The 25,522-nt window shown below is 34.8% G+C and overlaps 1 protein-coding gene across 2 annotated transcripts in view; it reads left to right on the forward strand.

Moving 5' to 3' along the window:
- LOC149561318 (alpha-glucan water dikinase, chloroplastic-like) overlaps positions 1 to 25,522 on the forward strand; it is a 131,758-nt gene that overhangs the window by 65,564 nt on the left and 40,672 nt on the right. The window contains exons 13-29 of one of the 2 annotated variants that reach the window (XR_016363796.1): positions 1,279 to 1,413; positions 12,016 to 12,178; positions 12,263 to 12,352; positions 12,444 to 12,629; positions 13,422 to 13,484; positions 13,598 to 13,660; positions 13,917 to 13,976; positions 14,085 to 14,237; positions 14,450 to 14,533; positions 15,073 to 15,249; positions 15,458 to 15,564; positions 15,788 to 16,001; positions 16,177 to 16,280; positions 16,424 to 16,562; positions 16,814 to 16,942; positions 17,260 to 17,403; positions 17,863 to 17,961. Coding sequence is in view for 1 of the 2 variants with exons in the window: in XM_089825083.1 (XP_089681209.1) it covers positions 1,279 to 1,413; positions 12,016 to 12,178; positions 12,263 to 12,352; positions 12,444 to 12,629; positions 13,422 to 13,484; positions 13,598 to 13,660; positions 13,917 to 13,976; positions 14,085 to 14,237; positions 14,450 to 14,533; positions 15,073 to 15,249; positions 15,458 to 15,564; positions 15,788 to 16,001; positions 16,177 to 16,280; positions 16,424 to 16,562; positions 16,814 to 16,942; positions 17,260 to 17,370; positions 17,863 to 17,961 (2,077 nt within the window). In the remaining variant the exon portion in view is untranslated. The remainder of the gene's footprint in view (positions 1 to 1,278; positions 1,414 to 12,015; positions 12,179 to 12,262; positions 12,353 to 12,443; positions 12,630 to 13,421; positions 13,485 to 13,597; positions 13,661 to 13,916; positions 13,977 to 14,084; positions 14,238 to 14,449; positions 14,534 to 15,072; positions 15,250 to 15,457; positions 15,565 to 15,787; positions 16,002 to 16,176; positions 16,281 to 16,423; positions 16,563 to 16,813; positions 16,943 to 17,259; positions 17,404 to 17,862; positions 17,962 to 25,522) is intronic. The other variant, XM_089825083.1, reaches the window with a different exon arrangement.

Consider the following 25,522-nt stretch of genomic DNA (forward strand, 5'->3'; position numbering starts at 1 on the left):
TATGTCACTGAAGACTAAACCTTCAAAATGTACTGATAAGGAAAGCTCTATCCATACAAATGAGAAGATGAATCAAATTGTAGAACATAAATAGAAAATAGCTTAGTGGTTCATGAATAAACCCATACATTTCTTATATTACTTTAAAAAGATACCTTGCAAAGGATTTGTAAGGATTTTATGGTCATTTGACTGCTAACTTGTAATGCTCCTTTTCATGATAACTTACAAAATTGGGACAATAACTTACAAAATCAATTTCAAGAGGCTTCTTTCCTCCAAATCACACTTGAAACTAAGAATGGTGGCCTACAATATCACTTATGAATGTTTATGTTATATAATCGATGATAATATCACTGCTATCTCTTATATGACAATTGGATACAAGCAAGGTGATTAAATATATATATATATATATATATATATATATATATATATATATATATATATATATATATATATATATATATATATATATATATATATATAGATGATACTAAGATTATCTTGATAATATGTATATACTGCAAATGATAATATATGGATTGGATATTAGATAATTCTGTATCTCATATGACAGATATGATGTTAAAGATTATACAAACTGAAGATATACCAATCTGCAGACATATATAGATCTCTGCTCTTCCTGATATAGTTTGTGTGACAAGTCCATTCAGCAATTGATGAAAACTAATTAGCAATTCCATCCCTCAAGCGATTGCAAGCTCAAATAGGTACTTGATACATCTATTGTATTTCCTTTTTTCATTACTGACCTTGCCTGACTCACCTGCCTAATTTCTTGATAAATTGACCATAACTATCTCTGGACTGCCAATCTCAAGAAATGGACTACTCAACTACGAATATCAAGATGGAGAGATTCTATTTGAACTTGTACTTAAGTGCCAACGATTGGATGCTAGTGACAATGTGCCCACTTCAGATTTTTCAAAGCTTTTGTAGTTTGCAGGAATTAATCAATTGAATTCTTTTTTATTTATTTCTGGTCGATTCTATTACCATTTGAGGCATAAGTTTCAATCATTGGAAGATTAAAGTAACTTTCAAAAGTGTATTATTTAATCTGGTACATTTAATTGATTTTATAAAAGATATCAGGGTTTTGTATTTGGGATTTTCATCTTCTAAAGCTATTGTGATATACAATGTCATTCTACTTGACATTGTGAGAAGAAAAAACAAATTGCAGTTTGTTTTTCTTTTCTAAGTACACTAAGAAACATGCCCTTTATTGTACATGATAAACAGGTTCAATATTGCAACAGATTTGTTGAAACAAGCGAAAGACGAAGGCGAGCTCGGGCTGGCGGGGATCCTTGTCTGGATGAGATTCATGGCAACAAGGCAGCTTACGTGGAACAAAAACTACAATGTGAAACCTCGGTATATTGTTTGTTAATTTGCTTTCCTTTGTGGTACATTCTCCTCTCACGTGATGTTTCTCTTTTTAAAGTTATTTTTGGCACTGCTTGTGACATGTTACTTCGAGACATGTTATCTTCTACAGCTATGCTGCCATTAAATTGCATGAAATGATAAAGCAATCATGGACTAGAAACATGGAATTTGAGGTTTGTGAGCTTTAGGATGAGAGATGTGATGTATACATCTCTTGAAATATAAGACTTTATAAACCAATATGACAGATGCAACTAAAGAATAATTTCTTATAAAGGTGCAAAGAGTCTTAAGATATGTGATACTATAGGTGTTTAAAACAATCAGTTAATACGGATACCTTTAATTTTAGCACAACAAATTTTCTGAGGCTGTCATTGTCAATCTCAGCCTTTCATATCTTCCCTTTTTAAGTTTGGACTTGCTTTTGTGCCTTTCTGAAGAGGTTCACCATTCATGTTACTTCAGGGAACACTTTGACTCATAAATTATCAAGTTCTATGAAATTGTATCAGCTTGATTAATTTTACAAAACAAAATGAGTAGTACTCCATCAAACAACCTCATAAATATCATAAAGCTGTAGCTGCCAAGTTGAATTCTTGAGTTCTCAGATATCAGCTCCTCAAATCTTCAAATCACAAATCTCCTAAATTATTGGACAATGATCTATAATGAGCTACATTTACATTTATAAGGGTATAATTACCAAGATCCATGGACTCCCAAACTATTTGGGCAATAATCTGTTTTGAAATTTTATCTACACTAAATCCCTTCCTGTCTCCAAACATAGATTTCTTGATCTATGAATTCTTCATTGCTATTAGCATTAGGAGAAAAGCAAAAAAATCACATGCAGTGACTATCTCTATGTGAGAAGTTAGCTTGAGATGAGATAGCTCCAGCCTGTGGTATCTACCAGCCACCTCTGTGACCCGATTACACTTTAATCCATTGGATGTTGAATTGGACTCTTCAATAGCACAACCATGTGAGCTTGAAATCTCTTTCAACTATAATATGAATGGCATCAACTTCAAGAATACAAACGTTATGTGAAGCAATCATGTAAGTTTGGCCATATGCAAAAGTGAAAAATTAGGTAAATAGTTTCTAGTATTGATAAGTAGGAGATATTTTCCACAGCAAGTCAAATTGTGATAATGCTATCAGGATTTAACTGTGTAGTTTTTGAGTCAAACTCATTGGCCCATGTATCATGAGTAGTGATTCATACATGAATCCATCTCTCATGAGAATAAATGGAACACTTAGCACTCATTGGCTCATTTGATCTAGGTGATGCTCACAGCGGTGAAGCACTGGGACTTCCCTGGAGTTCACCCATCCCAATACTACTCCAGCTTGAGCGCACTTAACTACAAAGTCTCCTCCATGGTTAAACCCACTTTGTTGGAGTAGTACTGGGATGGGTGACCTCCCGGGAAGTCCCGGTGCTACACCTTTGTGAGCATCACCTAGATCCAATGAGTGCTAAGTGTTCCATTTATTCTCATGAGAGATGGATTCATGTGTGAATCACTACTCATGATACATGGGTTAGTGAGTTTGACTGAAAAACTACATAGTTAAATCCTGACAGCAATATCACAAGTTTCTAGTATACTAAATAATACTCCCTCACCATAATTTTAACTCAAAATTAAGTATCTCTGCTCTTATAAATTCTGCATGCCCAAAATAAATGCACCTTAAGACATACACTTATCTAACTTATCATACAGTATAACTAATATCAAACCAAGTCAACCAATTGTCTATGCCATATTGACTCACTTATCTCTCACATTGTTTAATGCTCAAAACAAGACAAGTAATTAGAATTTTAGTGAATTTTAACATTAATCAGAATAAATACCATTAAGGAGCTCACTTAATAAAATAAACTGCTCTAAATCACTACAAATATACCAAACATGCAAGAATTTAAACATATGTACGGTGCAAATCAGCAACAGCAAGTTGAAGATCAAACACAGTGCATTAAGGTTTTACACTGTGGACTGCATTAAAGGAGGATGCAATGGAGCCTTCCTCAATGTCTTTGAGATACTGCGGAAAACATTATCTAATTATCATGCAGCAAAAGCACAGGACTTCTCACACTGGGCCAATTTATCATGGTTGCCCTTTATGCACTCCGTTTGCCCTTGTCTATCAACAAAAACTGTAAGCAAGTGTGAAAAACTCCCTTCCAGGCTCTGTCTTCTGTGACAGCAAATCACCAATGGAGTTGTGTTGAGTGGCATTTGCATATAGTCATGGATTGTGTGCAATCTCCTCTACAAATTGTTAGTAGTCATGGATTGTGTATAGTCATGGTCTCTTGTTGGACATTAATATCTTATCTTATCCTATCTTATCTACAATGTTCAAACCTTTGTCTCCCATCATTTTGGAATATTGATATATCTGTCTCATGTTGCTGACCGTGCTCTAGCCCCCTCTGGCACTACTTATAATTTCTGTCAAGATATGATGTTTCCTTTTCTGACTGCTGCTTCTGCTTCCAGGTTTGCCTTGTAGCCTTCACCTTGCTTTGGATGCGACTTCAAAGTTTGCCATTTAGTATTTTACCAAAATCACATGTCCTCATCATGGGAACAAAATCTCATAATTGCTTTGATACCATGATGAAATTTGCAGTGAATTTTTTTGTAAAAGCTAAACGCTATTATTAACAACAAAATATACATTATATTGATGTTCATTTTGGGATCTTACAATGATTTGTGCAAATAATTATAAAGCATTGTAGTCCCATAGAGCTTGCCCCAAACTATCATATCAGAAACAAACAACCAACAACTAACATAAAACTAACTATACATTTAAACATTAATATTAAGTCACTAAAGTAACTTTATAACAAAACGTAAGTGCGACTTAAATTTTTCCAACATATTAGGTGTTCCAAGGATGGCATGGTTCACTGTATTTATGAAGCACTGGTCTCTGGCTTTAAGTTTTTAATCTATTGAATAACGTGCCAACTTCCGCTCCTCTTTATATTAGGTTGCTATTTTTCCCAGTAAAAAGTAGTGGTAGTTCTCTTTCAAAGACTTGAGGTAATATTTGAGATTACATGATGGCTTCCAATTTCAAGAAATTCTAGAGTTCCCTACCATATGAAGCCTGTGTCAATCTGAACGTAGATAGGCATATGTCAGAAAGACTACTTCTAGAAATGGGATTAACAGAGTGAGTTGCACCCTTGGATTATGAAAACATTCCAGTTTGATATTGAATCTGCCATGATCATGGCCACATGTCCAGGGTCTGCCTGTCACGAGAGACATGGAAATGATGAATCCAAAAGTAGGTTCAATATCATAAGGGGACAGCAAATAGTCTCATCCTTATCATCAGAAATATTGCAAGGTACCCCTAACCTGCACCAAGATAGCAAGAGCTGTGAAGACACCAAATGTAAAAATTCCTATGAAGGATAAGCAAAGGTAAAAACAGCAATGGCAAATTGAATAGCACTCATGAATCCCTTTGCAGTACGTGGAAAAGAGACTGACAAGATGGAGGACGTACAAGCAATTCTGCATTCAGCTTTTTGTTCATTAAAGAAACCAAAGGAAACTGCCAAAATGGGAAAAGCAGCATACATGCAAATCCCTATAAGTAATAATTGTGAACTTTTGAATTTGAAATATGATATTTTAAAGCATGACAAACTTACGAATGATCAATGATAAGTGATGTAATTATGCGTTGAACCTTTTTTTGATGTATGAAATAATTAATGAATTTTAAACTACTTAGCAAGTTAGTACTTATGCGATAGCTTATAAACTCTACAAACAGTTCTATTATCTATTAACAATTATGCCTGTTTTTTAAGATTATGTTGTAAAATATGTATTATTTTAATATGCTCAGAAAAAAATGTGAAGTTTTTGCCAAGTTGCTGAGTACAAGTCAAATTTGGGGTAGTGCAATGCTGGGCAGAATCCCTAAGTATCATAAGGTATGCCATGCATGAATCTGCAGAAAAACATGTACTCTTAAATCTCCAAATGAAGCAAAGGAACACAAAGTAATTTGAATTTCTTTTGCTAAGTCCAAAATAAAATTGAGTTTTGCTCAACTTAAAAAACAAATCAGAGAAGAAGAGTTTATAAATATAATGGTCGATGAAGAGAAACAGCTAGCTAATGTACTGACAATAAAGCAATAAAAAGTTGTATTATAGGTGATAGCAGTCCAGAGAGGCATGCATTTACATTGGAAATGATATACTTGTAACCAAAACTATTGAAATCACATATCGTGACTCGAAATGTTAGAGTGATTTTCTTAGGGAGGATAAGCCTGTGGTAGGAACAGTTTGATCTCAACAAATACTTTAAAAAGATCTCTGCAAGACTCTCATGGATATAGATAAAGAAAAGTTCATCAGGATTTTTTTTTTGGATTAAAGATAATTAAAACGTTACATACATTATGTGATAAAGTCATTAAGAAGAACCATCATCAATAGCTCAAAAAGCTATCTAACCGAGCCATCCAATTCATCCTGTACTACTAGCCTAGCTCTAAAATGAAACAGTTCATAACAGTGAACAAACCAGACAAATTTTGAAGATCAACCAATACCCAGGACCACTAACAACCTGCCAGAATGGGTCATTAAACCCCTGACTTGATGATATTATTACTACATTCCCCTTTATCACATCCAAAATAGGAGGTTCCATATTTTCATCATTCATCTGCTCCCACTTAGGTTCATAGCTGATAGTCCTCTAATTTCTCTCCTCGATCTCCTCTTTGGTAATACCCTTGTTTTTTCAAATAAGTCTCATAACTCAGATCCAAAATGGCATTGGCCAGCCCTTGACATCAATGACAATAATCCAACATTTCAAAATATTGCTTAAACCTTTGTATGCTCAATGTTTACTGCTATACTTGGTAATTTATATACATGAAGTAATAATACAAATGACAGTGTGTACCAGATGTAGGAGTAAAATATATCTTTATTTGCTCATGAATACATCACAAAGAAGAAGACCAGAGATAGCCAGTCAAGGATTACAATTTATCCGACAATACCATACCCCATTCGTGGGTGGTAATCAACATTTTTAAAGTACTCAATAGTTTCCAAAAGAAACACAACCATCAACCAACCTAACTACCCAACAACGATAAAAAACTTAATATGGACAATTAATATATTGGCGGATAACTAATATTATCGAACACAACAATAAGCATTTTATGTCGATTACATCATCCCTCCCAAAAGGGAAAATCTTCTAGACGACAAGTATACATCATGTAATCTCTAGGAAGACTAATGACGAGTGTAGATTGTAACGCCCTGCCAAGGGATCCAAAAGAATTAACCCAAAGTTAAAAGTTTCCTTTTTTTAAGAAGAATAACATACACATCAAACACATAGTAGCGGAAGCAATAACATACAATCAAGTAAAAACATACATAACAGGTTACATTCCTTAAGGATCCCATGATGTTGAATCACATTTAATTTTAATTAAAAACTAAGTCCATCAAATACCACATCTATATGAAAGAATAATGAAAAGTCCAATATCCTTTAAATAATATACATTTGTTCCGAATGCCTCTTGGCAAATTAAATTCGGAATGCTCAATCATCCACTGTACATGTCACAGGGTATGAAAGGCTAAAAGAATATACATATGTAGAAATAGAAATACATCATCCCCCTCGGATCCATGATACAAAGTACAATAAAAATAAATGAAACCAACCACCATACATGATACATCCATCCATCGTAAAAGATATAACATCCATCATTAAAAATAACCATCCATCATAATGATACATAGAAAGAGTGAAAGTAAATGTAGATAAGGAATGCTCCAGCCACGGTGACTATAGACGGATCTCAATGGTAAGAGTAAAAAACACTACCACTTGACCGCGTGGAACCTAAATGGCCCACTCCCACCGCGCTGAGGAGATAGTTTCAAGTCCCAAACAGGATATCAAACCAAATATTAAGATACTCTCTAAGTCCAGGAAATCCTAAAAGCATTCTAACTCAAGGGTCCTAAGATAGGTCGACATCTATACCCAGAGGCACACAAAGACACGTAGGAAACCTACTATGTAAGCGGGCAAGTGTCATCACATTAATCACGCTGGACTTACCTTGGCAGTCTCTTAGGACCCTAAGGTCCCTAGTGATCCCTATGCGGCCACTAGTATCCTCTCGTACTGACAAGGCATACAACGGAATGCAAGGTTGCAACCAGGTGTTCTCTCTACTCCCATCTTAGCCTGTACTAGCACTCGAGACATGGGCGAGAACATACAAAGACTTATTAGGTTCATTTTAATCCCCATTTAGTGTAATGTTTTCACTTATTAAACAACTTAGGGCCCCCGACCCCCATTGCAAAGCCACTTGCCGACACTACAAGTAGATAACCTGCCCTAGGCTCATAAAAGCACAAATCAATAATCATATAAAAATCACCTCAGTCCAATACAAGCGACTGGAAAGCATAAAAAGGTAATTCGCAATAATCGCATCAGTTCTCTAGGAGCAACTGGAAAGCATCAAAGATAAATCACAATATCCATCGGTTCTCAACGAGCAACCAGAAAGTATCCCAATAATATTGATCAACGACTCAAAATGGTTAAGTCAAACATGTCACAACATGACATCACCAAGATCAAAGCAAACACTTCAGTCCCATCAAGGGGATTGGAAAGTAACCCAAGTATAACTGATCGAGGACTTATAAATGGTTAAGTCAAGTAGGTCATACATTCACCTTAGTGTCACACAAGATCACTAGAAAGCAATAATGAATAGTAAATACAATCATATCATAGAGCATACCATCACATTACCATGGTTGGGTTAAAAAGATTGAGATCAAACATTTAGCATGACATCACAAACACATAACCTCCGAGCCTCGGGTAACAACCTAAGATTGGTCAAAACTCTAGTCAACCCCAAACCCTAAACATAGACAACATACAGATACAAAGTGTAAGTTTCATGTTTTGGTTTATTATAAAAAACATTGTTGAGTTAATAGTAAGGTTTCAGTTTTTCGTTCAACATAAGTTTCAAGTAAATAAGTCTCACAGTTCACCCTTACAGTTAACCCATTCTTATTTTTAAATGATTTGTGCAATTACCCCTATTCGATTTTAAGTCAATTATTCCAAATGACTTATAGGTAATTATTTATTTAAAATAATAAAATAATACTCGTTGATTTAAAATTAAATTCAAAATTTATTTAAAATCGGTATTATAATTCTAATTAAATAAATTTAGATCTTTATTAAATAACTTCTAGTATTAATTTAACTTAATTAACTTACATTTAATTAAATAAAATAATAGTTATACAAAACTAATTTATATTACCTTTCATTAATAATTTATCAAAATTATTGATTATTAATAAATAAAATTTATTAATAAAATCAATAACAATTAATTAATAATTAAAATTACTTATATTTAATAATTATTAATTACAATTCTTTAATATATTTTATTATTTTTTAATAACATTTACAATTTTAGTCTGATAGGAAAATTACGTTTAACCATTCAAAGTTTTAAATTAAAATTTGCTTTTTATTTCAAACCCTTCCCGAATAAAAATGCTAAATTCTTTAATCTACAAAACGGGGTTTTTGATTACTTTCCTAATCTCCACAAAAGATATTGACAGGCATTCAGTAATTTACAACATTGAAATGTTCAAGGGTTCATCACAGAGAAATTTGGATTTACAATCCACAGACACGAAGAAGACATAATTATTTAAATAACGTAATTAACTGTGCAATTCTAAGCATAAGAATCTACTTGGATTCTGATGCTAAAATGGGAACGTCCAGAAGATTTGTGAGAGAATTCGCTTCTATCCAAGAACTTCTCTCTGAAATTTTTCCCAAAATTTCCCTTCCAAAATTTGCTTCCAAAATTCGCGTCCCTAAAAAATGAACCTTCCAATTGTGATAAAGAGTTCCCTCCTTAAATCGAGGCACTAATTGTGTGTTCACCCGGGAGAATTCCGTGTTCACCAGACTTCAATTCCTATTTAACTTTTCTTAATCTTTCTTTATTTTTTATTTTTATTTTTTCCATGCACGTTAAATGAATTATAAAATCACTTTATTTAATTTTCACCTTGACTTCTCCTTTAATTAACTTATTGAATTTTAAACTCATGCGCACTTTATTCAATTAAAATATCTTATTAAATTCACTTGTTTTTTTATCTTTTAATTAATTTCTTATATTTTAATCTCATGCACGCATCATGCGAACATAAACTTTTTAATAATTTAATATCTTTTCACTTTTTTAAATTTATTTTCGAAACTTAATTGATAAAATATTTATTAACTTAAATAATAATATATTATTATTAAATTAAATAAATATTATCACGTTCTAAAATTATCCTTATAACTTTTATTTTCAAATTTAACTCTTTTTATTTAATTAATTTTCCAATTAATTAAATATAATTAAATATTAAAATATCATAATAATTTTTCATTAAATTAAATCATTAATATAATCTTTTAATTAGACTTAATTTATAGAAAATTCACCAAAGACTCATAAAACAACATACGAAAACCCATAAAAAAAAAACACATACAAAATCACACTAAAGGGTTATAATCACGAATTAACGTCATTCGACGCATTCAGAGGGTACTCAACTCAGATTCTTGTCCTATTTTTCAATTAGGACAAATGGCTTAAAGGTTTAGGATTTGGACTTAAGAATTTATCTTCCCTCTCTTACCATTGAGATAATGCGATAGGGTACACTCATCCTGGCAATTCAGGAAAGTCAATATCCGGTACCTGCAACCTGCATAAAATCCATGCATGTACAAACACAATATTCTAAGCTAAACAGACAATGATAGGAAGTGGTGCAACGTGTAGATCCCGACTAACAAGTGACTACAACTCCCTTCCTTAACCACATCAGAAATGCCATACATAAAGAAAACAAACACTCACACCATACACATGCAGTATGGGGTAAGTATCTATAAGAAAACACATATGATAATAAATCATCTAACTAATCCTCATCAACAACTGAAAATACTGTAATAATCATCATGCATCCACGAAGTATAGAGTACTAAGTAATCCCGTCATATATTCAATTGAATGTAAAACAATATCTAATAATCTCAAAACAATACTACTAGTAATCAAGCATAAAACTAGCCTAAAAGAGTTCGGCAATGATAGCAAAAATGTAACTTAGGGGCAGGCACTACATAGATCATGTAATGTGCAAATTCAAAGTTATACTGTGCTTTGGGCAGCACTCCTTGCAAGGTCTGGGGGCAACACCGGTGAATGGGTAGTGCCTCCAGTGAGGTCAAGGGGCAACACTTCTTGTCGGCAACTTTTTCAGATGCCAAGAAAAATGTTAAAGAAGCCAAAATATTTTAAAATAGTGATTTCATTTATTGCCTTGCTACTACCACACTCCACTGTCTTGCTGCTGCCGAATACCTCACCCTTTGTGTCAGAACCCTAACTTGTATGGGCCGCTTGATGCATAGCTGCGAAATACCATACAACAAAATTGAAACTGTCCTTTCAATCCCGTAGGGTAAAGTTGATGGATATGCAACTGAGGGACTCCATACACTGTACAGCAGGGCTGGAAGATGTGGTGCAGATCTAATCTATATGTTGTACGGAAGCGATGACACCAAAGTCCATACACAAGATTGAAGAGTCTGTGCTTGTATGATAATGAATTTGAATATGCTTTTTATGCCATACGGTACAAGCCATACACCATATGGTAATGACTTTGGAGGAGAGTTTACACTGTACGATGGAAGACATGCATCATGTTGGGAAAGTTGAGTGTTTCTAATTTCCTTTATGAAATCTACTGTTAACTGGTTGATCCATAAGCTTCTTCCTTTAATGCTTGGAAGTTGGAACTTTTGGCTGCATTTCTCGCTATCCAAGTACCAATTTTTTTGCGTTGAGTATAAAGTGTATGGTGTGATATGTTGTAGATACATTAGACTGACTTTTGAATGAGAAGTCATTTAGTTTATAGTTATATTAAAATTCTTTCTGCTTTGCTTTCAATATGCATGAGTAGGAAAACTTCCATCAAGAGTCATATAATTTTCTTGTATGGTCTATGACGAAATTGTAAATAATGGCGATCCAAAGTATGCCTAGAATATTAGAGAAAGTAAAAAATAACATGAGCATATTTCACTTGGAAGGGCAAAGGTTCCGAAAATAAAACAAAAAATTATTGAATATTGACCTCAAAATCACATGTTTGGATTTCCATCGACAAAATACAGTCATATTTAACAGTATGCTTCTGGGCTTAGTTGTAAGTGGTATGTTCTATGAAAGTTGGGTTTAATATAGTTTAATAAAAACCAAATTGATCAAATATGAATAATCAGCAGTAAGGAAGATATGGTAGATAATCAGTTTGATAATTGAATGCTAGCAATTGCATTAGGATAACTCTTTATACTTTTGTTGCAGTGAAATTAGTAGTGCTCAAGATCGTCTGACAGATTTATTGCAACAAGTTTTCCAAGATCAGCCTCACAATCAGGAAATTGTGCGCCTTATTATGTCAACTGTTGGTCGTGGGGGTCAAGGTGATGTTGGGCAGCGTATCCGAGATGAAATTTTGGTGATACAGGTAGGTTTGCTTTTTGTAGGTATATATGTGGAAATTCCCCCTACAATTCAAAATTCACTGAGTATATATTTTTGGACTTTGCAGCGAAACAATAACTGCAAGGGGGGAATGATGGAAGAGTGGCACCAGAAGTTACACAATAACACAAGTCCAGATGATGTAGTCATCTGCCAGGTTGGTTGGCATAAGGAAACTTGTATTTTGGACTTCTTCATTTGCATGGAGGGGATTGTGCTGAGATAACTTGGGTGCTGGCATTTTGCAGGCCCTTCTCGATTATATCAAGAGTGACTTTGATATTAAAGTTTACTGGAATACATTGAACTCTAATGGTGTGACAAAAGAGCGCCTTGCAAGTTATGATCGCCAGATTTGTTCAGAGCCACATTTCAGAAGTGACCAGAAAGAAGGCCTTATTCGTGATTTAACAGCATACATGAGAACATTGAAGGTTTGACATAACATTTCAACTATATTATTTATTTGAAGATGGCTTGTTTTGTGGTCAGCTTCTTTGTTAGTATCAAATAGGCTACTGCTTGCATGTTTTCTAAACATGTTCTACTATTATCAATTTATCTGTTTTCAGTGCCTGATCAGATTTTTGGTTCCGAGAAATCTAGTAATGACATTAAAGGATCTTACACATGGTTTTTTTATCATTTTAGTATCAATGTCATATGCTTAAATATGTTAGATACTGTTGAGAAGGTCGAATGATTTTTAAACATTTCTCATTAGTGAGCTGATTTTTCTTATCATAGCACTTTTGAAGTTGCCTTGCAGAGGTTTCATCTTGTATATTTTAGTCTGGTCAATAGGCGAGAGTCTTTTATTTCTTCTTTCTCCAATTCAATTTTAAATCTTGAACAGTAAATTGAGATAGTTTATAACAAGAAAATTGAAGTTAAAAACTTTGATGCTTAATCTATAGAATTTTTGAAGAGAAATACAGTGTTGAATGGTAGAAGCATTGAATATTTTTTTGTGAGGAGTCTTAATCCAAAATGCAAGGCCTAATTTCTCAAACAGATTGGTTAGAAAACAAAAATCTCTTTAGGATTTTTAACTTTTTGAGCCTTTTGAGATAAGATAGTCTTTTTATAGTTTTCTGAATAGCCACTCTCCTGTCACAAAAACTACTTAGCATATTTTTGTGAAAACATCAGGGATTGTTTCTCTTATATCTCTTGAAGCTTTTTTGCAAGCATGCATAGATGATGTTTTATATAAACTTTTGCAGGCAGTTCACTCAGGTGCAGACCTTGAATCTGCCATTGCAACTTGCATGGGTTATTCTGCAGAGGTAGCTTATTTTGCTTGCAGAACCGACATGAACATTTAGAATTTATTCTTGTAATCCAGAAGTTCTGAGTTTGTAATAATTGGATATGTAATTGGTCTGATACTGTGCTGCAGGGTAAAGGTTTTATGGGTGGAGTTCAGATACGCCCCATTAGTGGATTGTCACCAGAACTTCCGGTAATGATGAAAATCTTGTTCGTGGCACATATTCAGTTTTATATATCATGCAACTAATTCGTATGGTTGTGGTGAACTAAATCCTCACTTCATTGCCTTGATTGAAATATATCCTGATTTCACATGCCAAATCAAATTTTTTATTATCTGATACTAAAATCCATTGCCTGTGATGATTAATGGTCTCTTCACAATATCCCATCCTTAATATTTATAATGTTGGACACATTTTCTAACACTCAAAATATACAAATAGGGACTTCTAAGATATATTCTAGAGCATGTTGAAGATAAGGAGGTCGGCCCACTTCTGGAGGTGAGTTACACACTTTACATACTTTGGTGTTTTAAATTCAGATTCCTAATTAAGGTTTGCTCATCCAAATGTCTTCAAAAATAGTGATATCTTCCTTACATGTACTAGGGATTATTGGAAGCACGGTTTGAGCTCCGGCCTAACCTTCTTAGAAATCACAATCGACTTAAGGATATTATATTTTTAGATCTTGCTCTCGACTCAACTGTTAGAACTGCTGTTGAAAGGGGATTTGAGCAACTGAATAAAGCCCAACCATCGGTATCTTCACTTATCTGGAGCTTAATTATTGAGGAAGGAAAACATATGATTTTTAAGATAATGATTTGTTTCTGTGTATACATTTATTTTGAATTAAATATTTTCCATATCTTCTGTGGTCCATATGTAATACAGGCTAGCTTGCTTATTTAGTTGCAATGCTCCAAATATGTTATGATTTCTGATGAGCTACTTTCATCTTCTTGATGCAGGATATAATATATAATATTTCCATTGTTCTTGAAAACTTATGTTTATCTTCAGATAATAATGAAGAACTCATCTACTGCTTAAAGGTTTTTTCCTCTTAACTTTCCTTCCTGATAAACATCTGGCTTTTTTTTGAAAGGTTGCATTTCAACCACTGGTTGATGTTGCTTTAATTTTGCTTAACTATTTGTACATTTATTTGTGTATATGTATTTATGCTTCTAAATAGCAAGGATAAACACAGACTTGTACACGCATCATTTATTTGTGTATATGTATTTATGCTTCTAAATGGCAAGCATAAACACAGACTTGTACATGCATCATTTAAGAAGGAAACTATTTAGAAATTAGTGCACTCAATTGAACCTTAAAAATCTTTGACATGTTTGCTTTTCTTGGATTTGCAATCACTATTTAATGCACGTCTCTATCCTTGTAAAGTCATGAAACTTCACAAATACCCACAATTCTGAGCTCTAGTTCCATAAGTAGTCCAATCATACATATTCAAAATTATCTCACAATGTTTTAATTATATGCAAAACAATCGATGTTTAGATATATTTGAAAATCTGAGCTCTTTGTTCAGTAGCTAACAGAACTTTAAAACTACTTTTTGAAGGACTGGTATCATACACTCCATTTGTGCAAGTCTAAAGCAGATCAGTGGGCACTTTATGCAAAGGCCGTGCTTGATCGGACAAGACTTGCACTTACAGAGAAAGCTGAACACTACCAGAAGATCTTGCAACCAAGTGCTGAATATCTTGGAGGCTTGCTTGGAGTAGAACAGTGGGCCGTATGTAATTTCTACCCGCTAAAATTCTGTTGTAATTTTTGTTCTCAAGATGCTTAGATGCTGCTCATTTAGACTCATTCTTGAACATCATCATGAGGACGCAGTTTCCCATGTGATGTCTTCACATTCTTTTAAAAAAGGCTTTGATTGTATAGTACTTGCATTAGGTATTAGTTTAGTTGAAAAAGTATCTACCTTGTGCTTGCAGATAAACATCTTCACTGAGGAAATGATACGGGCTGGCTCAGCTGCCTCTCTTTCCTTGCTTCTTAACCGTCTTGATCCTATTCTCCGAAATATTGCACATCTTGGCAGGTAGTGTCATGTAGTTACAATATTTTAAGAACTACTGGATGCCATATTTCCATTGTTATTTCGAATTCAGCAACCACATCACTTTATAAAAATATCCTAACAGCTTAGTGTTTGTTATTAACTGGGTCATCAGTATATTGGATATTTTTCTAGCTCAAAAACTAGCAGTTGAAATCATGCAAAAAGGCAATTATTCTTAATATACTTTCAAATGTTTGGACAGTTGGCAGGTGATCAGTCCTGTTGAGGTGCGTGGATTTGTTGTCACTGTCGATGAATTGGCTACAGTTCAAAATAAGGTTTATGAACAAAAAACAATCTTAGTGGCAAGAAGAGTGAAGGGAGAGGAAGAAATTCCAGATGGTGTAGTTGCTCTTCTGACTCCTGACATGCCAGATGTTCTATCACATGTTTCTGTGCGAGCAAGAAATAGCAAGGTAGTTTATAGATCTTTCACAAGCATTATCCTTTCGGGTACAATAATAGCCCCCAAAAAAAAATGGGTACAAGAGTTTTCGTTTTCATGATAATAGATTTGGAAATGGACGTTCATCTGAAGTTTCTTTTTAAGTAGAAATGTATTCAATACCTCATAATTTCAATTTCATTCAGGTGTGCTTTGCAACATGCTTTGAACCAAATATTCTTGATGACCTTCGATCAAAGGAAGGAAAGGCATTGTCAATACAGCCTACATCATCTGACTTAGTTTACACGTATGTTTTTCACTTACATTTTTTTTAAGGCTATGGCATGGTTGGTTGGTAATTCTTGCAATCAAGTGTATCTGTGTTAGCTTTCATTTTTTTGTTGTTGTGTTTGAGGTCAATTTTCACGTTTGCATTTTCCTTATCTGCAGTGAAATCAAGGATGATAGTGTCTTGGGAGCTTCTGGAAATTCATCCAACATGGATGAAATGTTTCCAGGAATATCACTAAAAAGAAAACATTTTAGTGGAAGATATGCAATCTCAGCTGATGAATTTTCCAATGAACTTGTATGTATTTCCTTGAAGTGGAAACAAAAGCTGAATTTTCTCTTAGAAAATGGAAAAGTTTATATTGTTATAAATTAGTTGCGCTAAAATAACTTGGATGAACAGTTTTCACTGAATAGGCTGAGAAAAAATATTGTATGATTGCCAATGGTATTTTAAAGGCTGTTGCTAAATGTTCTACAATTGCTTTATGATTTGCTTGTGTTAATTTCCTATTTCTTATTGTCACTCTTTTGTGTTTCTTCCTTCAGGTGGGGGCTAAATCACGTAATATTGCGTATTTGAAGAGTACTTTTGGGACATCATGGATACGAGTTCCTGAGTCGGTTGCACTTCCTTTTGGTGTGTTTGAGAAGGTTCTATCAGAGGAAATGAACAAGGTACTCTATTCTTCATTTCTAGAATTTCTTTAGCAGCACACTGATGAATTCTTGGTTAATTTCTTTCTGTTATAGACAAGTGAACTTTACAGAATATATATTATGCACAGATATGCTAATACATGTGTTTGACTACATGTACACATTCATGTGTGTGTGCATGTGTATTATATAGTATCCTAAATTCTATATTGTGTAGCATTGAGTGTGCTTAAACAGTAATACTACTAAGAGAGGTTTTATTTGATTTTTTGAGAAGTTGAGTTTATTGATCCACTTTTTTATATAAATTGTTGGATTATAAAATTACTGTGCAGGATGTTGCTGAGAAGATAACAGCTCTCAACTTAATTCTAGCGCAAGGAGATTTTCAGAAACTCCATGACATTCGAGAAACCGTTCTGCAGTTGAAAGCACCTCATCAACTAGTATGTGTTACACCTTCAGAAAACAATAAATAGGTCTGTTTTAAAGGTTTTTCCTATTTCTGATGTGATTACTAGAATTGTTTTGTTACGAAGAAGATGAATTGTAAATCTTATTTCTAATATCAATATGATATACTTTACCAATAAGGTTGAATTAAGAGCCTTGAACAATGGTGATGTAGGTTGATTATGTTATAGAACATAGAGCAACACCAAGCAATGTTTCACCATTGCAGCGATATTTTTTCTATAGTTGTTTGTTGCTTTAATTTTGATATCATAGAATAAATAGAGATAGACATTTGTATAAGTGATATGTCAGCATTCCAGCAATACAGTTTTGTATTTATTTTCCACTTTAATTGTTATTTGCCTATTGATCTTGACACACACTTGAATCAATCTTTTCTTAAGCTTCCGTTCTCTTTTACTAGGGATTTGAACAATTAGATTTTTTTTAACAGAAACAGAACATCTTTTCTATGTTTGCAGGTTGATGAACTGAAAGACAAAATGAAGATTGCAGATATGCCATGGCCTGGTGATGAAGGTGAAAAGAGGTGGCAACAAGCTTGGATGGCAATTAAAAAGGTGAGCATTTATCAAATTAATTAATTTTTTGTTAAAAAGTAGATATGTTTCTATGCTTATGATTTTTCTTTCTCGTGTGGGAATTGCTCCATATTGATGTAGAGCCAAAGGGTCAACACAATAACGTGTCAATCATCTTTAAATGCTCATTTAATAATGCAAATTCCTTATCTCTCCACATTCTATTTACATGTACATGCTAATTAAAAAATATTAATGTGGGTTACATGCTAACACCCACATGCGAGGACTATTTCCTAATATTCCCAATCTTAGTGCTGAGATGAGGTTATGAACTTTATTCTGGAGCTGCATCTATGCTTGGCCTTGATTTTTCATTGTCTCCATGTTTTGGGTTGCTCCTAAGGTTTGCCTGTTTCATATTTTTGTTTACCCGACCCTCAGTCAATGAGAAATCTTCATGGATGTTGTTTTCCACCAGTAGTGCATCCACGCAATAAAACTATATCCCCAAATAGAAGTTTGACACAATATTCCCCTTGACAATACCAAAACAACTTGAACTTATAAAATGCTTTCCAATCCTTTAATTACCTCCAAGGACAGATGGAGTGCTAACACCTTACATAATTGGAGTGGCTGAAGATGTTTGGACTTTGGAGCATGTAGAAAAAATGCAGAAAATAGGGAAATGACGCTGTGTCCAATTTTCTTCATTCACTGTCTTTCTTATCCGTCACGAGTTTCCTTTGGGAGTCTGATCACTATCAATAGTCTTTGCCCATGCATAACTGATAATAGGATGCCTGGAACATCAATTCTCTTGAATGCGAGTCCTCTTGAGTGTTTTCTATTTGAGAGCTCTGATACTGGAAATGTATTGGTAAAGAACTAAGACATAATTGTCATAACCACAGTGATAAACTGTAATCTCTTTGAGTCATTGCTGGTCCAACACTGACCAACCAGTTGCTGACTTCCTTTGCTGATTGACCATCTGTAGCATGTCATGGGTAAGTTTCAATGATGATCAAATTCATATGTGAAGCTTGCGTATAAGAGTATGATCAATCACCGTTTTAACACTTCCTTAATGTTAACATGATTGTCCAGACTTGAAACCATAGTTCATCCTTTAATAATTATGCATGTACTTTCACAATTTTGTCTCTCCCAAAGATTTCACACAATTGGAATGATGCGAAAAGGGCCGGGGATATCTCAATTAGGGTTTCAAATAGGGGACATGATAGAACCAGATAACCATTGAAAGCAGCTTATAGTGTATGGATTCTTTAGAATCTTCTTCGCAGTAGACTATTCTGCACTTTCCTGTACAACTTTGTAACTTTTGCCCTATCTTTTCAATTTACTATTGATGTATGGTCTCATGATTTCTACTCCTTTGGTATTGATATATGACCCTCTAGCATTTGCTCCAATACTGTTCACTTCGATAAATCCCTTGTTGTTATTGTCTAGTTTGGTACTTCACATTCTATTGCTGAAACTGTTTCTCCATCTTTCATTACATTCTTCGAGCCGTTTGCAATTGCCTCTTCCTTAGACTACTGAGTAATAGGTTGGTTAGTTTGGTTAGTAATAGAGATTTCATGTTAAATAATTAACATATGTGTGTGTTTTTTATGAAGTTTATTTTCGGTTGTATCCATATTAAGGGTCTTCATAAATGGCCATATACATATCTAATACTATATGTATAGTTGGATCCGTATTTGTGTCCATGCAACTTTGGGCTAAGGACATTATCAACTTGAAGACTTTGTTATGTCTTGTTAATGTAGATGTACAATGTAAGTCTTAGATATTCTGCTCCTATAGAATCCAAAGTCTTGAACTTCAACATCTCGCAAATTGTGAAAAACTTGGTTGGTATGATAAAGTATACCATGTTAGGTCATTTGTACTAAGTTGATGCTAATTTTTCTACCTATTTGTCACATAACCCAATTTTATTCTTTTTTCATTGTGATCATTTTGGTTTATCTACCTAGCAACCCCTTTAATATACACCTCAAGAGAATAGTATGGGTGGTGCCAATAGAAATCAAATCCAGACGACTGTATAAACCTTTGCTTAGTAAAGTTGGATGAGGACATCAACAAAATAGTCAATTTAATTTGCTATACTCTTTAATAATTGTCCAAGTTGGGCAAGTTAGACTGAGTTGATGACCTTAACAAATATTTAAGTAGACTTAATGCCAAATAAAATACCACGAGCCTATTGTCTAAATTTTGCAAACTCAACATTGCGGACAACAACTAGCTCTGACTGGGGAAGGTCTCTTATTCATCCTTGGAAATGACGAGATGTAGAATTAAGCGACCAAAAACGACAAAAAGAATGATGCACATGATGTAAAGCAAAACTAATTAAAACAAAATGTAAATTTGTGTAAATACACTTGTTAAAAAAAGAAAACCTACCTGATCTAAAATTAGCTAGCAATGAAAGCTTTCAGATGAAATCATTCACTGACTCAACAAATCACTGCCCTTTTTCAGCAGCTTGAAGTACCTTGCATGTTTGCTGGGAACTTTGTAAACATGTAACATGAACAACTGGAGCAATGATACCAAAGCTTGATGTAAGAATCCTTGAATAAGATGAACAAATTCATCTTCCCCTTCAAATGAAACCAATGTACAACTGCCCCAAAATGAGTCCATGGATCCATGCTTCTTTGATTTCTTCTTCAATTGTATCTTCATGCTCAAGTACAAGTGGAATATATGCCTTCCCATTAACTTCTAAGCAAGTGAGATGTCTAATTAGACATCCCCTTGGTCGAACATAGACTGATCTTTTGTAATATCCCTTTCCGGATATTTTACCAAAAACCCGTGATAAAAAGTGCAGAATTAAATCCGAACAGAAAACCAGTATTCACTATAAATTCCAAAACTCTAATCGATTTCTAACCAGCACATTTGCATACAAGAAACTCAGAAAAGATCATTTTATTTCCCCAATATTCAGAAACTTATACATAAACCAGCAGATTAATACAAAATAATTGTCCAATAACATTACTATATTATACAACAGCAATACAATAACATGCAACAATCCCAATAATCCAATCTTATAAACATAAATGACAGTCAGATTGGCAGTGTATATTAAATCAGTAAGAAGGCTAGGTTTGCGTCCAACCTTCAAATCCTTCTTCAAGGGTTTGTGTCCTAGAAGAAATAACCAGCAACTGTTTCTAGCTCCCAGATTAATATTTATCTTCAATATTATAATCTTCATATATCCCATGTGAAGTCTGATGTACCTTTATCACTTTTTCCAATGTGATGCACTCTCTTTTAAGCAATGTGAGATAAAGAAGCTTTTCGTCCTTTAGTCACTTAAGTGAACATAGTACCTTTTTAAAAATAAAGTGACAAGTTAAATGAACTTTAATAGTCACTTAGTCAATAAACCATATAATCATCAGACAATAAAATAACTGGTCAAACGAACTTGGATAAGCACGTGCAATAGCTCGTTGGAAAGCTCTTGGTGAGACACTTCCAAATCAATATTGGGATATTAAGAATACTGGGCTCTGTTTACTTACTAAAAATAGTAAGTATCCGGACAACCTGCCAAAACTGCTCTGATGGATTTGAAACTGGAAATGTCTAGGCCAAACCTCGCATTGAACCCCGTAAAGAAACTTTTTGCCCCTAAAACCTAGGCGAAGTGATCTGGCACACAGAATTTTAATGTCCTTAAAGATTGCTTGCCCTCAAGCAATCCGCTCATACCTGCAGAAACCAAATGCCAGGATCCCATACTCGCCTCGAGAATGAGGTTCTACTCCTCAGCCGATGTACCCCAGCATGCATCTTCGCAAACTCAGAAGGGTGAAACAGTACAATAGGAATCAATGTGCCAAATAACTGAATGCTAGGATCCCAAGTCTCACCATAAAGGGACACCAATTGCCACGTACTGCTGCCCTGTGTGCCAATACCATCGGTTAGAATGAATGCCTCACTCCATGAGTGACCCTGTGAGTCTGTATTGTCAAATGAAAATGGGGGCTCAACAATATACCCATATCCACCCCAAGATGATAGCAACAAAACTCTCCTCCTAGCTTCCTGACCGAAGGCAATACCTAGGGATGCTCCACTTGGATCCCAAGTGAGGATCTGCACGTTGTCTGAGATGCCACTGACCAGTTCTTGTAATACTTGCACCACTGTACCACTGTACCACTCTTGTAATATCTGTTCCAATGTCAATGATAGATCCAGCCAATCCGACTCCACTGCCATATCACTCTAGTGTAAGAGTAGTCCTAATCTTTGGAACTCTGATACATCAGGAAACTGAAACACATAGATCATAATCATGTGTCTGTGTAGCAACACAACATAATTTGCCAGATGTAAGATACTATTAACTCCTGGACCCCCAACTTCCCAAACAATAGGATCTTGGGTAAATGAAAGAGTGGTTGGTGAATCACCAACATAACATTGCCTTCAACACCCTGCTGAATAAAAAATGTACACAACTCATGTGGAATGTAGGGTAATGTGTGATCTCTCCATTCACTGCAAATAACTCGTTGACCCTGGAAGGCCAATTAGAATCAACGAACATACTACCAACATACATAGGCAAATAACTGATAGGGGAAGTATACCAACAAGAAAAAACACTAATCAACAAGTAGGTCGTGGCCATCTCATAAGAGCTAGGTGATAAAACTCTGGGCAAGCTGAAAATTCCCTCAGAGTATGCTAAGGATAAATCTGAACTTCCTATTCCACCATTAGTACCCTCACTTATGTCAAAGTCTTTATAAAAGTATGGTTCACTATTAGCCGAAAACTCTGAATTATCCTCAGTTGTTGTATCACTAGCCATGTCCTCTTGTGAAAATGTACAACTGCTGTCATAAAAATCATAATTTTCAGTCTTATCAACTTGCTGATGATAAATTTTTTCTCACCATCGATAGTCTCAAACGAGAAATACGTGACTGAATCACATTGCTTGGTTTCACATCTACCCACTTTATGACTTCCTTCAATGATTTGCGTGATTTCTTGTGCCCTTGAACCACTGTCATCTTCTTCATAAGTGGCTGCCCCACTTGTTTGATTTTCAGCTTTGTGGATGGAGTAATGTGTTAAGCTCAATTGAAGACATAGCTCATCTACCTCACTCTCCTTGTCCTTTGCAAATTTTATTGCTAGATCTCTAGCCATTAATAGTTGCAAGTACTTATATTTTATCATTTCCAAAGTTTCAAAAATAGTATGTAAAAGAGGACTTGTGATACCGCAAACATTCCCATGCCTCTTTTCTATCACAATCTTTCGCATGAGATCCTCAATCAGATTGGAAGAATCATCCAACCTCGTCAACACTTGGACAATCTTGTCTTCTTTGACCAAAAACATATCCAATAAGTCAAGGAGTGATAATGGTTTTTGACCATCTGCTTCAAACACAAATGGGTTGTTCTCCATTGAGTTTTCTGATTTTTCATCACCTGGGAGAACAACATTTTCAGATATATCTTGTAACTCAATGTGTGCTAGATCATCTATCCTGCCAACATTGCGGTCCATTTTCTCCTCCTCAAAACTTGACATAACTTCCAGCTTGGTATCATCTTAATATTCATCCAAGTTAATTTCCATGTCACTAAAAAAGATGCTGGAGTTGCCAATGTTGGCGGTTTGGTCAACTCTACTACCTGGGCCATTAACCAACTCATCAGAAGGACTAGTGTAAACAACTCCATAAGATACTTCTGTCTCCCAAGTACCTGTTAGTATACTCGTGCCATTATTAGTACTACTGTCAGGTTGATTGATATTTTCCCTATGCAATTCTCTATAACTGTCCCCTGCAAGGAGACCTTGGGCCAAATCATAGTATTTGTTTCTTATCGTGTCTATCTTGTATTGCAACTCTAGCTGAAAGTCAACATAGTCCGTGAAAGGTAATTCTTTCTGAATTTGTGGAGGAAATTTGTGGTACTCATCATATATGCTCAGTATTTCAATCCTCATATTGGACTGGAAATTGTGGACAAACTGCTCTTGGGGCTTCATTTAAATCTCAATTTAAATTGTCTCTGTTAATCCAAACAAAGTATATGTATGTCTTGAAATATTGGAAAGATGTAGATTATCCTTTCATCCCATTCTTGCTCAACAAGTTCTCTACAATCCCTTTTCAAGTTGATCAGAATCCATATAGATCTATGATTTGTGGATTGTTGTATTTGTTTGCTTCTAGACCTGCGATAATGCACATGTATGTTTGGTTGCAAGATATGAAGATATCACACTCATCCTGAGAAATAAAGATGCCACATCTAGCTGAGCAAGTTGAACTGTAATCCAGAACCTCATCTCAATCCTTCTAATCCTCATGCCAAAGTGTGATCTCCAACACAGTGTTGCCAGCACAAAAGATGGTTGACATCCAACCTCATTGCATCAGCATGGTAACAATTTTGGTCAACAACACAACTGAACAACTTGTCACAACAGTGACATCATCAGAAACCAATGGGATGACATTGTTGAGGGAAATATATCATATTAGATTCTAGCCACATCACCAAGCACATGTAGACATCAACACCAAGTAGTCCATAATTGAGCATATCAGCAGCCATCAATCACCTTCACAAGCATCTGCCTTCTACATCCTAATGCCAAAATATTCTGCTTTCAACAATCTTTCCACATGTTCACATAGTAGAGAGTTGACATGACACATAATATCACAACACATCTGCAATCTCATAACTTCCAGCAACAAGAAGGTTGATGTCAATGGCAACACCATCAACAACTGCTGGCTCATTAAATTTCAATCAAGATATGATTTTTATGGATGCCACCGTTGCTTGCATTTATATACTTGATTAATGTTTGCATTGGTTTCTATTCTAGTAGTAACTTCTAATTCTTAGGTACTGCAACTTTTTTTCTTAAAGGAGGCATATAATATCCCCAGAAATCTTTCCTGTGAGATAGAGAAAAGGTTTCTCAAAATTGTAGTTACTTTTAACAAATATTTCATAGTACTGAAGATTTTTTCTTTCTATGAAAAGTAACTTGTGTGGCTTTCACTTGACGGTTCTTTACATCAACCTTGTTACCACAAAGATCAATTGGGATATTTTCACAGACCTAACAGAGATCTCTATGCCATGTTGGAACATTCTTGTACATCAACCTTGCAGTGACATCAAACATAATAATAGCACACTGGCCATGAATGTAATAGCCATCTTTGAGGCCGCCAAATTTCTCTTGTCCTGCAGTGTCCCAACAATAAACCTTATCTTCCCACAGTTGGTAAAAAATCGAGGGGATGAACTTCAACACCAATCGTTGGCCCGTATTTTACTCAAACTCTCCAATAAGATGTCGTTTCACAAAAGTTGTCTTTCCCATACAGCCACGGATAGGAGACTAATGTTAGATACAACATTGCTTACAATGCTTAGTCGTGGCACCCGACTGCTACACACACGCCGATTGCCCACGGCTTAACCAGTAAATGTGGTTTGCACACGCGATTGAAGTCTTGGCCGCTCGT

This window comes from Cupressus sempervirens, chromosome 4 (assembly GCF_028749045.1).
Source record: "Cupressus sempervirens isolate cs-2001-9-10 chromosome 4, ASM2874904v1, whole genome shotgun sequence".
Classification (NCBI taxonomy): domain Eukaryota; kingdom Viridiplantae; phylum Streptophyta; class Pinopsida; order Cupressales; family Cupressaceae; genus Cupressus; species Cupressus sempervirens.